The sequence below is a fragment of the Canis aureus genome, chromosome 23 (genome assembly GCF_053574225.1).
Source record: "Canis aureus isolate CA01 chromosome 23, VMU_Caureus_v.1.0, whole genome shotgun sequence".
NCBI classification, from domain to species: Eukaryota; Metazoa; Chordata; class Mammalia; order Carnivora; family Canidae; genus Canis; species Canis aureus.
Window position 1 is genome coordinate 28,339,502 of NC_135633.1, and position 17,312 is coordinate 28,356,813.

Sequence of the window (17,312 nt, forward strand, 5' to 3'; positions counted from 1 at the left end):
GTGACTCCTCCATTAGACCAATAGCTCCCAGAGGGCACACTCCCCAACTGCTGGCCCCCATGACAGTCCTCAGAACAGATTTCAGTTCAGTCTAAGAAGAGAGGAGCTTCCTTCTGGGGCAGGACTGGGGGAGTCATGCCCAATCATCCCATGCACAGGGTCCCATGCCCCCATTCATGCCCTCAATTGACCCAAAGCCGCTTTGCTATACCTAAGACAGCTGCAGATCTGTATGGAGGTCCGTGGCCATCTCTCCCAGCCCAGGAAGGCTGACTTCTCAAGAGATTTTGAAGGGGGCACCTTGGAGAGGATGCCCAGGATAGGCTGTGCACCCAGCTCTGGCCTAGATATGACAAGATGCAGGGGCTTGATGGGTCTCTGCACCTGGCTCTGCTACGGGACAGGCAAATCCCTTCCCCCTGTGGCCACTAACAGCCCTCCCACCCCCAGACTGTCAGCATCCCCCTCAGGCTAAAGTGGCAGGAGGTACAGGTGAGGAAGGACAGCAGGGGCCCTTCCCAGGTCCCACCAGGAGTGCCAGGGGCCATCCCTGAGCCTGGTCCAAGCCGCCTTTACAATCCTCTTCCCTACAGTGTGTGCCAGCTCCAGGGAGCTGCTATTAGTTAGCATCGATCCACAAAGTGCTTTGCAGACACTTTTTATGAGCTTAGCCTCACCCAGGGCCCTGGGGGCCGGGAGCAAGATGTGGAAGTGGAGCTGGGGGACCAGACCACTGGGCAGAGCAAGGGAGCAATGGAGCTCCAAGAGCAAGGCCAAATAAGCCTCGGGCCAGCACCCAGTAAATGTTAGCTGCATACATGTTTGCTGAAAAACCACCTTAATCTGATAACTTAATCTGGGTATATTTTCTTACTAAGAATTATTATTATAAATTATGTTTATCATGTTTAATACAAGCCCAGCACTATTCTAAATACTATATTCACTCATTTAATCCTCACAAGAACCCTGTCAGGTGGATACTCTTCTTATTCCTACTCGACATAGGAAGAAACTTAGACACAGATAGGTTAAGAAATTTGCCCAAAGTCACAGAGCAGAAAAGAAGAAATAGAAGCAGCTCAAACCACCTGTTTGATAAATTAAGACGTAAAAACATAATTAAAATGCTTCTGAATTTGAAAAGAATCACATACTTTCAAAAGATACAATTTATTCTGTGTTCCAAACCAAGTACATTCATTATTGGACATACTGTGGTACTGTCGGGATATAAGAGGTTCTCTCAAAGAATAGTATTACAAATGTAAATCACAAACTTCTCAGTCATCTCAAAATACAGTTCTCTTTTTTTTAAAAATTTTATTTATTTATTTTGAGAGAGAGCATGTGTGTGCATCAGGAGAGGGGAGAGGGAAAAGGAGAGAGAATCTCAAACAGACTCTCTGCTGAGAGTCCGTTTGAGTCTCAAACAGACTCTAGAGCCAATGCAGGGCTCGATCTCACAACAGTAAATAGATATCAAGAGAGTCAGGTGCTTGGGGGACACCTGGGTGGTTCAGTGGTTGAGTATCTGTCTGCCTTTGGCTTAGGTTATGATCTCGGGGTTCTGGGATCAAGTCCCACATTAGGCTACCTGCAGGGAGCCTGCTTCTCCCTCTGCCTATGTCTCTGCCTTTCTCTGTGTGTCTCTCATGAATAAACAAATAAAAATTTTAAAATAAAAGAGAGAGAGAGAGAGTCAGGTGCTTAAGGACTGAGCCACCCAGGTCCCCCTATAGTTCTCCTTCTTTTGAAACTTTTAACTGAGTAGTTTTATTAAAACTTAGAAAACAAGAAAAACCCACAATAGCAATTATTTTAACATTTATCATGTATTCGTATATGCTAGGGACTTTGCATATTTATCATGTTTAATCTTGAGGCCCACTTAAGGAAGAAAAGGTGTTATTATTGTGCCCTTCACTCTGTCCCAGGGTGCCTATCTCATGTACCTCGGTGGTCATGGTGGTGGGATGGCCCATGGGTGTCTGTCCCGCCCTGGGTGGGAGCTGCTCTAGGGTGGAGGCTGTGCCTGGCACATAGAGAAGGCACATCACAAAAGGAGTTAAGGGCTTGGGGCCAGGGAGACCCATGGCTTCATTACCCCGCACTTCCACTGTCTGGAGTGTTAAATGAGGCCCTGGCATACAGTTAGAGTTCTGTAGGTGGTGAAAATGCTAGCCACCACCACCACCACCACCACCAGCACCAGCACAATAAACAAACTCACTGGGTGGTCTTGAGCAGGTTCCTGGCCATCTTGGCCTCAACTGGCTTGCCAGCTCTCAACGGGGGTCACATTACTTTGATGGGTCTAGGCGGCTAAGAGGAGATAATGGGTATGAGGAGTTCCTAGGAGGCCTCAGACAAAGGTCTGTTATGAGAACAAGGCTGAATTATCAAGCATTTTTAAGAAATGCATTTCCATTACTTCCAAGAACACAGAAGCCTACAGATGAGGTAGGCACAGCAAGGCCAGCCAAGAGCAGGTGTCCTCGGGGAGGCAGCAAGCAGGAGGGAGCACTAGGGGCATCTCCAAACCTCTCCCCAAACCACACCCTGGGGCTTGGTAATCAACACCTCCATAACCACCCCAAACCCTCCACCTGTTCCTCATGCTGGTTCCCCTTCTCTGTCCAGGGAAGTGTAAGAAGCCTCCTGCCGGGAGGAACAGTGCTGGCCCCTTCTTTAGCCATCCATCTGTCTGGAGTGACAACTTCAGAACCTAGATGCTCATAAATCCAATTGAGTTGGTCATGGGGACCTGCTCGATTCTGAGGACAAAACTGCCATGTGGGGACCTTGCCCAGGCCACACCCCAGGAGGCCAGCTTCCCCAGCCTTTGCCATCCTGCCTCTATTTTACCACAACTCTGGGGACTTTGAGAAGCAAAGGGGTCTGGGGTGAATGCACTGCCCACATATGGTAGGGAGACAGACGCACAAACCAAAAACTATCCTGCAAAAGGCACTATGAGAGAGAGTTATAAAGATGGTGACAGTAACTCCAGGGAGGGAATGGCTTGGAAGTTACAGAGAACAGGTGACACGTGAGATGGGACTCAAAGGATGATGAAGAGTTTGCCAGGTCACTGAGGGGAAGAGAGAATATTAGAGCGATGTGCGTACGCATGGAATCACACATCCTTACATAGCAGAGTGTACGTTTCAAAATCATGACCTCATTTAACTCTCTCAAATCCCATAACAGTGTTATTACCTGCCCTTCCACTCCCCCTCACACACATGCAGTTAAGAAAAGGTCCAGTGAAGACAGATGATGAGCCCAAGGGCAAATGGTGACCAACTTCTGGGGAGAGGGTTGGAGTGAAGGATGGACACCGGCTGAGATGGCCCTCTCCTCATGAAGGGGGTGGTATTCATACTCCTGTCGAGCAATGGCCCCTCATTCCCTGCCCCTGCTGGTCTGTGATACCCTCCTCCCATCCCCAACATACGTGCATCCTCCTCCGAGAGCCCAGGGCCCCTCAGCAGGGCGGCCAGCAGAGGGACAAAGCAGCTTTCTAGGAGGCCAAGGAAGTGCTGAGCTTCTGTGAGGCCCAGCTTGGAGGCCGTGCCCCACCCCCTCCCACTCCTGAGCCTGAGTGCTGATAACCTCAACCTCTCCCACTGCAAATCTCCTCTCTGCTCCTCTCCCCTGCTCCCACAGCTGCCGCGGCCTCTCCCTCTCCTCCCTCCACCCCTTGCCTTCCCCAGGGAGCAGTGAGCTCAGCCTTTCCCATCAGCCATCCCTGGGAATGATGGGAAATGCACAGCAGGCCAGGAACCGGCAGAGGCCTGCCCCAGAGAGGGAGGAGGAGGAGAAGACGGGGCTTTGGGCTTTTCCGAGGGCCACCGAGGGAGTCCTGGGGGTAGGGCTCCATTCTGCTGCCTCCGAAGAAGCCCAGGCTTGACTAAAGGCACAGCCTGCCTGTCCTTACCACTTGGTCTAAATGAAGGTGGGATCCAACTGCTGGAGCTGGAATGGGCCTCTTTTTATGGAAGGGGTCACAGAGGCCCAGAGAGAGGAGGTAAAAGAAGTCTGTCTGGGGACTGACTGCCATGTCCTAGGCACTGTTTGAGCCTTTAGTATTTCTTCTCTCACCTAATCCTCACAACTACCGTGCAAGGTATGTGTGGCAAGCTGGTGAATGCGCCCCCCCCCCCCCCACAACAAGATGCCTGCATCTGAATCCCTGGAACTCTGGATATGGTACCTTATGTGGTAAAAGGGACTTAGCAGATATAAGTTAGTTAAGGATCTCGAGGTGGGGAGATTCCCCTGCATTACCTGGGTGGACCTAGTGTCATCACAAAGATTCTTATTAAGAGGGAGGCAGGAGGGTAAGAAAGAGAAAAGGCAATGTCGTGCTGAGAGAGGCATCAAGAAGGAAATTTAGAAAATGCTATGCTGCTGGCTTTAAGATGGAGGATGGAACCAGGAGCCAAAGAATGTAGGCAGCTTCTAGAAGCTAGGAAAGGCAAAGGAATGAGTTCTCTGCTAGAGCCTCCAGAAGGATTGCACCCCTACCCACCTGCTTTAAGACCTCTGACTTCTAGAACTGTAAGAGAATAAATACGTGCTATTTTAGGCCACCACATTTGTGGTCACTTGTTACAGAAGCAATAGGAGATGAATAAGGTGGGTATTCCCATTTCTGTTTTGCAGATTGAGGACACAGCCTCAAGGAAGGCACGTGACTACCCCGGGTCCTACATGCTCCCCTCCACACCACACTGGGCTTAGTGGGAATCTCCATGGGCTCTTAAGGCCAGGAGCCGGTTGGCCAGGGCTTCAAGGCTGGGGGAATGTCTTAGGAGGAGACAGGGGTCTGCCGACTGCAGGGTTGTCCGCAGTCCAAGGCTGCAGACACAGGAGGGTGGGATCTGAGGAGGACAGAGCTCTGCCTGCAAGTAACTGTATTATGGCTGGGGCCTCCTGGAGCCAGTGACGGATTTCTACCCTGCCCCAAACTGTAAATCAGGGAGTCGCGTAACAAGGAGGAAGAGCCCTGGCCGTGCAGATGGGCTCAATGGGCCAAGAAATTTGCAGGATTAACCAAGATTAGATGAAATCTCCCCATTATCTCTCTTTGTTCTTGATAAAAACCTGTGAGAGGAAAGCTCCTTATCCTTCCCATAGGACTGATGGGGAAAATGAGGCCCTGAGGGTTAGTGACTGGCCCAAGGTCTCACAGCTAATAAGAAGAGGAATCTGGGTGTTCGTGACCATCAACATAAAGAAACCACGACAAGTGGCTATTGAATTCCGTATACCTGACACTGTGTCTACTGTCGCTGGCATTTTCTTGGTCATTCTTTTTTTTTTTTTTTTTTTAAGATTTTACTTATTTATTCATGAGAGACAAAGAGAGGCAGAGACATAGGCAGAGGGAGAAGCAGGCTCCTCATGGGGAGCCCAATGTGGGACTCGATCCCAGGACCCCAGGATCACTCCCTGAGCCAAAGGCAGACGCTCAACCACTGAGCCACCCAGGCATCTGTTTCTTAATCATTCTTGATGCAGACTTTGAAGTCTCTCCTTGGCCTCACACCCCTTCATTGCTCCCCAGAAGTCCTTCACAATCTGGGCCCACCCACCCTCCTAATCTCCCCTTCCACCCCACTCCCCTGTCCCCCCACACCCTTCCACCACACTGACCTTGGTTGTTTCCCTGGAGACACCAAACTCTTTACAACTTTAGCCTCTCCTACAGAGTTCCCTTCTCACCAGCCCCAGGTCACAGGCACTCATGGTGGAAAAAACCATAAGGTCCTGGCCACACCTGTTCCTCCTTGTGGGTAAGAGAGAGGGAGCAGAACCAGAGGTCAGCCCTCCGTGGCAGGAGACCTGGCAGGCTGGGGCTGAGAGGGCCTGAGTGAGACAGTCATTTCCTACACAGTAAAGGAACAGTGGCCTAGATGCGGGGAACAGGGTGTGGTGGGTTAACTTCTCAGGGGCATGGGCCCTCCCAGAAATGCAGACCCCAGGGCAGTGGGGCTGAGGGGGCCTCCAAGAATGTTAGGTTCCACCCCTCAGGGCTCATGTAGTGGCATGAGGCCCAGAGAAGGACAGGACTCACCCCTGGCCCCACACTGAGTCACTGTGGGAGTTTTGTTTTGTTTTGTTTTTTTTTAAGATTTTATTTTATTATTTATTCATGAGAGACAGAGAGAGAGCGAGGCAGAGACACAGGCAGAGGAAGAAGCAGGCTCCATGCAGGGAGCCCGACGTGGGACTCGATCCCAGGTCTCCAGGATCAGGCCCTGGGCTGAAGGCGGCGCTAAACTGCTGAGCCACCAGGGCTTGCCCACTATGGGAGTTTGAGGTAATAGTTTGCGGTCTGCCACTCACTAGCCAGGGAATGATCGATCAGAACGGGTCATTCTGATCCCCATCTATAAAATGGAAATAACGGTGCCTTTTTTGATGAATGCACGGAGAAGACTGGTGCAGTGAAGCCTGCGCTAAGTGAAAGCCGTTCTCACCCTTGAGCAAGTGGGGCTTGGACTCAGGGCACTGGCTAGGGGAGGCCACTCCTCTCTGTGATGCAGCTGGTGGGTTTAATTTAACCCCCAGGCTGGACTCCGAGGTGGGGGACACCCAGACAGACTGTCTGCAAAGCCATTGCTTCTGAGCTCCCCCAAACTGCTTGGTCCTTAATGGCAGCAGATCATCTCTAGTAAAGGGATTATCATCAGCCTTATTTTCCTTCCAGTTAAAGAAAGGACTCCCCCAAGGGAGCAAGCCTGGGATAGAGGAGCTCCTGATCAAAACCTGGGCCCCCCACCTCTAAACGGGAGGGAGGAGGAATCCCCTTCCCACAGGTGGCACTGTGCTGAGTGTCTGTGTCATCACCTCACTTACACCTGGCCACAGCCACCTGGGGGGACCAGCAGACCCATTCTGCTGAAGAGGAAGCTGAGGCTTGCTGAGGGTAAATAATGAGCTGGCAAGGCCACGTTCCTATTGCTGCAGGAAGACTAGGACAAGGGCTGCTCCTACGCTAAAGCCTTAGACCTGGGGCCTTTTTGAAAGGGAGGAAGCCAGAGCTGTGATGTGGCCCGAGGCCACCGCCTCCTGCCCTCCTGCAGCACCTGCGACCCATCTCCTCCCTCCAGGCCCTCTCGCCTCACCTCAGCCTCCCCAGAGAACCGTTCATTGTAACTATGAACACAGCAGGTGGTAATGCTGTGGCCTCCATTCAGGGAAGGATGCCCGCTCCCACACCAAGTTCACATCCACTTCATCTTAGATATTTGCTCACTGGGTACTTCCTCAGAAAGCCTTTGGTGACCATCCCCAACTAAGTCAGCTCCCCCCCCTTAGGCATTCTCAGGGTACCCCTCACAGTGGGAACTCTTGCTGTCTCTCTGCTCCAGACTGAAAGCCCTATGAAGACAAGGATGGTGTCTGTTGGCTGCTCTGGCCACCCCGGACAAATGCCCAGTACTGGCACACAGCCTCAGGAGGCCACTCTACACTTGCCTGGTCCAGGCACTGTGCCAATGGCTGATCCCAAGCTTCACATTTAATCCTCATGATTACTAGGAGGTGGGGGTTCTCATCCTCCTGTCCAGATAAGCACATGAAACCAAGAGAGACAGTGACCTCCCTGAGGACACCCAGTTAACCTAGCACGTGGCTAGGACCAGCTACAGAATCTGTGCATCCAATGCAAAATGAAAATGCAGGGCCCCTTGTTCAGATGTCAAGACAGTGTCAGAAGAGCATTTGACCAATCGAGAGGTCCTCCTGAGCCTGGGCCCCTATGTGACTGCAAGATTGCCCGCCCCTAAAGCCAGACCCCGGGGCACTCGTGTGTCCTGACTCTGGCCCAAACCCAGGCTCCTCTAGCTGAGAGGCCCTTGGGCATGGGTCTCCTATGGCAGTGGGTCTCATGCTGGAGCATCGGTCAGAATCACGTGGGAGGCTGATTAAAACCCAGCTTGCTGGGCCCCAGCTCCAGAATTCCCACTCAGTAGGTATAAGGTGGGACTGGGAATGTGTATTTCCAACTGCTGCATTTCTAAAGGTGCTGCAGATACAGCGGCCCTGAGACGCTGAGAAGCACTGCCCAGAGGAAGGCATGTTTAGCAGGGGCATTCGGAATCCAGGGCCCTACAGAAGGAAAGATGTAGGGCTGGGCTGTCAGCTCTGAGGATGCCCCATGTCCTTGCAACCAGACCGAGGCCTCCAGCAGAAAGGGCCAGCCCTGCTAAGGAGGAGTGTGGGGAAGGAAGGGGAGACGCTGGGAGGAAAAAGGAAAACTACACAAATTACTTGAATTTCTATAACAACCTTGAGAGGCAGCCCGTGTTATCTCTGTCGTAGAGGAAACCTCTCGCACAGAAGTCAGTGATTTGCCCAGGGTCACAGCCAGGAAATTACGGAGACTGCAGCTGAACCTGGTTCTAACTTATGTGTTGTCACAAGCCTGCTTCATCCAACCTGACAAGTTCTAATCCCATGACCTGCTAGGCCCAGGGGAGCAGAGCTAGTGGCCTTGGGTTCACACAGTCCCAAGCCCGAGAAAGGCCTGGCAAGCCCTGAGGGCCCTCCCCCTGCCTGCCTCCCAAACCCAGGCGTGCAGCACAGAGACCTGGGATCCAGCTGAGGGGGCTACGTGCTGGCACCATTCCAGCAGGCCAGAGCACTCATCCTCAGATCAGAGGTTCTTCCCACATCCAGGCCCTTCTCTCCAGCCTCCCTTCTTTCCCCTTACTCGCACATACCCTAAGCCCCAGATCACACACCATCTGTTTCTTGTGCCTGGAATGCCCTTCTGACCCTGCCATCTCTTACCCATCCTTAAACACCATACATCATCTCCACTAGGAAGAGCCCCCCTCAGCACCTTATCCATTCTCACCCCTCTATCCTGTCACTCTCTGCTTTGTTGGCTGCTCCTCCAAAGTTCACTCTACAAATATTTATTGAGTTATCTGCCCTGCCCTGAGGATACAAAGCCCAGGCTGAACTCCGTCAACCCAGGGTGGGGGTCTGCTTCACCTGTGAACCTCCCCACCAGGAGGGACAGACAGAGAAGGTGTCCGTGCAGGTCCTCGGGGAACAATGGGACCTCAGCTGGGGATGTGAGAAGGTGGTTGGGGCTGGGGCAATAGTGCAAATTCTATGTTCCAGGCCACTGCCAAGCTGTAGGGAGCAGCTCCCCCCCACACACGTTGTCCCCTCTGGAGTACAGATCCTTGACAAAGCAGCACAAAACTCCTATGAAATGACCATAAGGCACGTTACGTGTCCCTGTGCCAAGGGGCTGCTATGCCATGGGCTCCGCAGAAAACCAAGACCCAGAGGGGGAGAGGGATACCGGGACCAGGAAGCAGCCCTAGAACGGGCTTGCAGCCTCCTCTCCCAGGAGATGTGGGTTTTAAACAGTAGGGGAAGGAGAAGGCAATGTGCCTCTACCCTGAAGGATGTGCCCCATGGAACCCCGTGTCTGGAGACAGAAGCCACTGAGGGAAAGCCAGAGCCCACAGAAGCCCCAGGCGGGAGAGGACGGCTACTGAGGAGCAGGGAGGCTGGAGTGCAGCCAGGCTGGCAGAGGAAACATCTTGAGAGGCAAGAGGGAGGAAGGGAGGAGGAATGAGAAAGGAGGAAAGAGCCAGACACGCAAACACCTCCGCCTCCTCTTTCCAACCAAAACAGAATCCCCAGAAGACAGACCTGTGAGGAAGGAGACAGGGAAAGAAGCCGGGGCCTCAGAGGGGCGGTGGCTGGGCAGGCGCCCAGGGCTGGAGCCTCTGGAAGCTTCAGGGCCTGGGTAGCCCTGCTAGAGACTGGAGCTGGGGCAGCAGGGAGGGGAGGCCCCATCGATCACCAGGGCCTGCCCAGCTCTGTCTCCACAGGGACCGGGGCTCGGGGAGGAAGGGGATACAGACTCCACCTGGTCTCTCCTACTGCTCCTTCAAGACCCACTCAGGTACCAGCTCTTCCCAAAGTCCCTGAACCAATCTCTGAGCTGGGCTTGGCTCCACACAGGATTTAACACAAATTCAGAAAACACTGCAGAAAAATCAACCTGATGCTAGAGTCAAGGCTTAGCCCTTAGAAAGCCCACAGGCCAGTGGGAAAGCCAAGGAGTTCAACGGATGGAGTGGGGACACCAAGGTGACTGCGGGCTCCCAGACAACCAGGACTGGCAGGCACTCTGGGACAGTCCACAAAGCCTTAATGGGGGCCTTTTCTTCTGGTAGGACATGATGCTGGGATTAGGAGTCAGGAGGAGCCGGGGCACTGAGGAAGGAGGAGGCATCATCTTTGTCCCCACCACCACTCCACACTCATACTCTTACACAAACACACACACACACACACACACACACACACAGTGCTGCAGGCTGAGGAGGCTTCCAGGGATCTGGGTTCTGATCCTGGCTTTGGGATTTATACCATTCCCTTGACTTTTCTGGGTCATTCCCTTCCCTCACCTGTATAATAGGAACTCTTCTATACCCTTTCCTCTCAGGAGAAGCACCAAGTTAAGGACAAGCCTCCATGTAAGTAAGAACTGATGCCTCTGCTATGATGTCAGCACACAGGAGAGTCCCACCCCATCCCTGTCCTGGCCAGTACCTTCTTTCCTCAGGCCTTCATTTCGTGACAGTGAGCTAGGGAGACAGAGGCTGTGGTCTGGAGCTTGTGGCCAAGCCTGGTGTCCAAGTGGGACAGTGGCCCCAAAGCAAATCCACTTCCTGTCCAGGGGCCCTTCCTCTCCTTCCTCTCTCCCTCCTGGAGGAAACACCCCTCCCCACACACATTAGTCCTCACCACTGTTTGAGAAGCTTTATTGCAATGACTTGTGTCTGCGCTTTCCCTCATCTGGCTGGCTCTAAGCTGTTAGAATTGAGAGACAAGTCTCTCATTCACTTTTTTATCATAGTGAACCAGTCTGCCGTGGGTGAACCTTCCACTTGCTAGAGGACATCCGCCAAGTGATTCCCCTTCCTCAGTCTGTTTCCTCATCTAAAATGAGGGGAAGGGGACACCTGGGTGGCTCAGTGGTTGAGCGTCTGCCTTTCGCCCAGGGCATGATCCCAGGATCAAGTCCTGCACTGGGCTCCCTAGAGGGAGCCTGCTTCTCCCTCTGCCTATATCTCTGCCTCTCTCTGTGTGTGTCTCTCATGAATAATTAAATTAAATCTTTTAAAAATAAAAAATAAATAAAATGAGGGAATGACAAGAGGGCCTACCCGATAAGGTTGTTTGGAGGATTAACTAAATGTAGTACCTAGCCCTTGGCAACACATATTAGCTTTTATTATTATTAATAATATTCTACAAATATGTATTGAATGCCTTGCCCATGTCAGACACTGTTGACTACCAGGGATGAATGGTGACTATTGGCAGATTTGGGCAATGGACCCTGTCTACACAAAGTTTCCCTTCTGGCAGGGAAGACAGCAGAGCTCCGAACTGCACAACACCAGAGGGTCCCATGGCACAGACCACAATGCCAACAGTACCCTCTGCAAGTATGCAACACAACAGCCCTGCAAGACAGACATCAAAGAAAGAGTGCACAGTGACTCTTACATTAAGTGCTGTCAAATACAGTGCTCCAAGAGCACAGGATAGGTGGCTGACCAGCCTGAAAAATTGAGAAGGCTTCCCTAAGAAGTGAGATCTGAGCTAGGAGTTGAAGAAGCAGCAGTAATAACTCTGACAGGAGCGAAGAGTGGGCATGTTACATGGAGGCAAAATAAACAGAAGCTACAGTGGGAAAGTTCAGAAGCAGGAGCAAGTGGGCGAGGCCAGCAGGAGCAGGACAGCAGGGCCCGGTCACCAGGTGGCCAGCAGTCGGGATATTACCATCACCATGAAAAGACATTGGCAGGGTTTCAGCAGGGAACAGACACAAACAATGTAATTACATTTTAATATGCTCACTCTGGCTACTGGGTGGAGAACGGAAAGGTGGAAAGGCTTGAGTAGACACAGGGAGGCCAGTCAGTCAGGGGGCAGGATCAGTCATAAGGCTGCGTGGGTTCAAATCCCAGATCTACAGCTTATGAACTGGAGGCAAGATCACAAGAGTGCCTGCCTCCCTGGGTCACTGTGAGGATGAGATAAGCAGCTTCATGTATATAAAGAATTGGGAACAACCCCTGGCCCGTAGAGAGTGCTGTGTGTGTTCAGCTGGTATCATTCATTCCCGGGAGAAATGAAAGTGGCCCACATTAGAGAGGTAGCAACGAGAGAGAGTGAGACATGGTCAGACTCCAGAGGTAATATCAACAAGGTCCCATTGCAAGCACCCAGCTTCTCCAGCCCCTGTGCCAGCTGCAACCGCATAAGACACCCGAAGCCAGACATGCCCAGCTTAGCCCTTCCCACATCCGGACCCACAGAAACTAGGAGAGATAAAAAATGAATGTTGTTTCCAGCTACTAAGTTATTGGCTGATTGTTTATGCAGCAAAAGAGAAATGCAACAACTCATAATAAGACTGACCTGGTGGGAACCTCCTCTCCTCCAGGGGCAAGAAGCCGCACCCTGCATGACAACAAAGATGTGCAAGGGAAAGGGAGCGGGGGCAGATGCAGAGCTTTGGACCCTTGCAACTTCCAGGACCTTGCCTTTAGAAAGTAATTGGATAGCTTCACAGCAAGTCATTTCAGCATTATTTATAATAGCAAAAAACTAGAAATAATGTCAATGTCAAATGAGGGGAGGGTTCAATAAACCGCGGGGCATTTGCATGAGGAACTCTGTGTCATTAATAGATGTAGATTTATTAATGCTGGGTTAATGGCAGGGAAAATGTTGGAGGCGGAAAAAAAAGCATTAGTCCAAATGTCACACATAGTTTAAGCGCAACTGTGTTTGAGTACACAGGCACAGGCACATGCACACATACATGTACGCACATATGGATACAAATAGGGCAAACATTAAAATAATATATATTTTTAATGTTCTTCCAAAGCGATGAAATTACGGATTGTTATCTTCTCCTCGCCCAAATGTGAAAGTTTTGTGTTATTTATTTTTTCTTTAAGATTTTATTTATTTATTTGAGAGACAGAGAGAGAAAGAGAGAGAGAGAGAGAGAGAAAGTACGAGTGGGGTGAGGGGCAGAGGGAGAGCATACTCCCCATGGGGCCCAATGTAGGACTTGATCCCAGGACCCCAGGATCACGACCTGAGCTGAAGGCAGATGCTCAACCACTGAGCCACCCAGGTGCCCCAGTTTTATGTTTTTAAAAAAATGATTATTGAAAGATAAATATCAGTTCTTTTTAAATGTGTCCTCAGAACTCTGGTCACTCTGTCTCTAGGATGACACAACAGCTGAAGAAGGTTAGCCTGGTGAAGGGAAGGGTCCTTGCCTACTTTGCTCTGGGCTGGTGCCCAGGTGCTAGAACGGTGCCTGGTACATAGCAGGTACTTATTAGCAAGTCCATGTTGAACAAGCAAATGAATACATGGCGCTTATCAGACGGCACTGTATTCTGAGTGCCCAGCAACCTCTCTCACCGCCGGCGGGGGCGGGGGGGACCTGGTCTGGCCCCACTCTGTGTCCACAGGGCTCAGCACGGCCCCTGGCACTGAGCAAAGGCCCCTGGATGGATGAAAGGCTGAGTACGTGAGGATTCTACCAAAGAAAGCTTCCCTGACCAGAGCGAGCCAGGCCCTTGAAGGCTGGGGTCCATGTGTGTAGGAGTGTGGTGCCCATGTCTGCAAGAGAAGAGGGCATGTGAATATATCAGGGCTTTCTGAGAACCTGGAGATGCCTGGCCTCACTCTGGCTCTGCCTTCCTCCGGAGGCCTCCCGTTCAGCGGCGACTGCCTGTTTTATCCATTCCTCCCACCACCAGGGAGGAGTTCTGGAAGCCTGACTCAAGCTACTTAAGATGTAGCTTTGCTTTTACAAGAAGAGAGAAAATAAGCTCCTTCCTGGAATGACTTTTCTGCTCCTCTGCCCTGGGACAATCTCTGTGATGAGCATCTGGCAAGGAAGCCAGCAGGTGGAGACATAGCTCTGGGGGGAGGGAGGGCACGTAGCTGGAGGTGAGCTGAGGGATCCAGGGGTTGGAAAGGGGGTACAATAGCTGAGCAAGACTTTGCTGGGGGTGAACGGGAGTCACCGTAGCCCGGTGATTGTGTTTGTACTGACTGTCATGGTGAGGGGATGGGATGTGACATGACTGTGCTAGAGGGACAGACTGGGGATGGCAGAGGGGAAAGGTGCCAACATGGAGGGCTTGACAGAGCAGGGACGGAAGCAGCTAGAATCAGACTTTCAGTCCATGAGACTCTGAGCCTAAATAACGGCTGGAAGGGTCGGGGAAGCCGGCAGCAGCTAGCCAAAAGGAAGCCAAGGCTTGAAGGCTGGAGCTCAGGAGGGACCCTCGATTCCCACTCCAACCTCCTTATCTTGGTTGTCCAGAATGCCAGCCCCCAAAAAAGACTGTCCAGTTTTTATAAATTAAATCTCAACAGATGTGACACCTCAGGCCCATCCCAAACACTGGCCCAGAGGTCTGGAGGTTAAAAAACACTGAGAATGCCGGAGCATGGCCAGCCTGATCTCTCCCATGACAAGCAGGGGAAACTAAGGCCCAGGGACTCACTAACATTCCAAAAAGCCCAAGGCGCCAGCTCCCAAGATCTGGGTGTTTTCAAAAGCCATGAAAGAGACCTGACGGGTCCTAGGGGAAACAGTGCCTGCTCAGGCAGCTCTGAGAAGCAGGAGGTGATGCACGATTTTCATTAACAGCTGGAGCTACAGGCACAGCCCAGGGAGGAGGTAGTGTGGGGGCTTGACTCCTGCACCGAGATGTAAGGGCACCCCTGAAAACAGGCCCTGGGTCCTCAGAGCACAGCCTGGGTCTGGAGCTCAGTAAGTGAGCAAATAAATAAAAATGTGAATGAGAAAAAAAAAAAAAAAGTGAATGAGCAATCATAACAACAGCTAACACTTACATAGTACTCATTTTGTGCCAAGTGGCATTCTCGGCACTTTACAAATATTAACTAATTTAATCCTCAGGAAAATTATATAATTTCCATAATAAAAGATTAAGATTCTCATAATAAAATATTTCATAATTCCCATCTCACAGATGAGAAAATAGAAACAGAAGGTTTAAATAACCTGCCCAAGACCACATCACTTTGAATCCTCTCAGTCTTAGTCTAGAACCCTTGGTCCTAACCATTCAGCGAAACTGCCTCCCATCTGATACCCGCACCTATCAATGCTGTTCAATCCCACACCATCTTCCTCTAGGAACCTCACCCAACACCCATGTCTCACCTCCAGTATCCCCTCTTAACAGATGCAGGATTTTTTTTTTTTTACAATTAAAAAAATAATGTATTGAGGTGAAATTCACATAACATAAAACTTAACCATTTCAAAGTGAATAATTAGTGGCTGGAGCTCTAGTACATTCAAGATGTGCAAAACAAAACAAAACAAAAAAACCCACTACCTCCTCCATTTCTAAAACATTTCCACAGGTCCAAAGTAAAATGCTTCACCCATAGATAGTTTCTTCTCCCCATCCGCCCCTTCTCTCAGCCCCTGGCAGCTACCAATGTTGGCTTTCTGTGTCTACCGATCGATCTATTCTGGACATTTCATATAAAGGGAATCCTATAACATTTGACCTATGTGATCGACTTCCTTCACTTAGAACAATGTTTTCTTTTCTTTTTTTTTTTTTAAGATTTTATTTATTCATTCATGAGAGACACAGAGAGAAAGGCAGATGCTCCATGTGGGGAGCCTGATGCAGGACTTGATCCCAGGACCCTGGGATCAGGCCCTGAGCTAAAGGCAGATGTTCAACCACTGAGTCACCCAGGCGCCCCTAGAGCAATGTTTTCAAGGCTTGTCCCTGTCACAGCATGCACCAGTGTGTCATTCCTTGTTATAACTCAATACTTTTCCATGGTTTGGAGAGACCACAATCTGTTTAGCCATTTATCACTGATGTACATTTGGACCATCTGCTTCCACTTTCTGCCGCCTTTTGATCCTTACCATGACCCTGGGAATGAGGACTATTGTCCTGTCTCCTTTCTGGAAACAACACTGACATTCATCTGTAGTAGAGTGGAGACTTGGAGCGGAGCCCCCCGTCTGCCAAATTAGAGTGTCCTTCCCTAGAGTATCCTTGTATCCCACCAGCCATTCACTCACCCTGCAAGTCACACCTTTCCACATGCCAGGCTCTGGGCCAGGTACGGACAACACAGAGTGGATGGCTCAGGCGAGGCCCCAGGGTCCTCCAGGGCCTAAAGATGCAGAGATGCACTCCTGCCCACGCCAAAAGTTCCAGGATTCAGGCACACTATGTCCAAAAGGAGTATGGGGCAGGAGGATCCTGCTTATTTTCCTCCTTGAGTCTTAGCTTTCCTTCCGGCATCGAGGGAAGATGGCCCCTAGCAGAAGGCTCTAGAGAGCTACACAGCAAGAATGCTGAGCAGAGCAGGAATTGCTGAGCTGAAAAGGCCTCCAGAAAACACAGGACTCACAGCCATGGAGTGGGAAGGGGCACGGTATCAGGACAGTCATGAGGGTTTCCCCTGCCAATCTGTCATTTCACCCCTAAGACATAAATGCACTAGAAAAAGCCCTTTGCCAGGAATGCCCACTATGCCTTCCTGCTGTGCAACTTTGAGTTAAACCTTCTCTGAACCTTCTCTGACCAAAAATAGGGGCTTGGGACTCTAGAATTCTAGACTCCAGGTTGGGAGGAGTGCGCTGACTTCAGAGAGTCCTTCCTTTTGGTTTTCTTGGTTTGGGGTTTTTTGAGAGAAAGAGGTGGAGGGAGGAACAGAGGGAGAGGAAAAGAAAGATTAAGCAGGCTCCATGCCCATCACAGAATGGGATATGGGGCTCAATCTCATGACCCTGAGATCCCGACCTGAGCCAAAATCAAGAGTCAGATGCTTCACTGACTAAGCACCGCAAGGTCACTTCCTTTTGAAGACTCCCCTTCAGGCCTCCTCTCTGTGTAAGACGGTGTGGCTCTGAGCACTAGAGACCCATAGAGGCCATCTCCTTCCTACCCCTTAAGAAACCACCTCTGCCACACATTTGCCTGTTAATGGGACCACCCTTGGGAGTTCCTGGCATTCAATGTGGAGGCAATCAGTCTGGGTCGGCACTAATAGTCAGCACCGCCTCCTCTGGCTCTCTTCACCCAGGACACGGGCCCAACAAGTATGTGGTGAATGAACGAGTGAGCGAACGAGTAAACAATCCCTCGGTGATTTCCCAACTTCTAGCCTCTCTTTTCTAGCCTATTTTTTCCACATAGCTGCCACTG

At 50.9% G+C, this 17,312-nt stretch overlaps 1 protein-coding gene across 6 annotated transcripts in view; it reads right to left on the reverse strand.

Moving 5' to 3' along the window:
• Window positions 1–17,312, reverse strand: part of ARRB1 (arrestin beta 1) — a 76,775-nt gene that overhangs the window by 41,415 nt on the left and 18,048 nt on the right. For 5 of the 6 annotated variants that reach the window (XM_077867064.1, XM_077867058.1, XM_077867061.1 and 2 more), the window contains exon 2: window positions 2,234–2,325. The exons of the other annotated variant lie outside the window; for it this stretch is intronic. In XM_077867064.1, coding sequence (XP_077723190.1) covers window positions 2,234–2,262 — 29 coding nt within the window. In that variant the 5' untranslated portion in view covers window positions 2,263–2,325. The remainder of the gene's footprint in view (window positions 1–2,233; window positions 2,326–17,312) is intronic. 6 annotated transcript variants of the gene reach the window in all.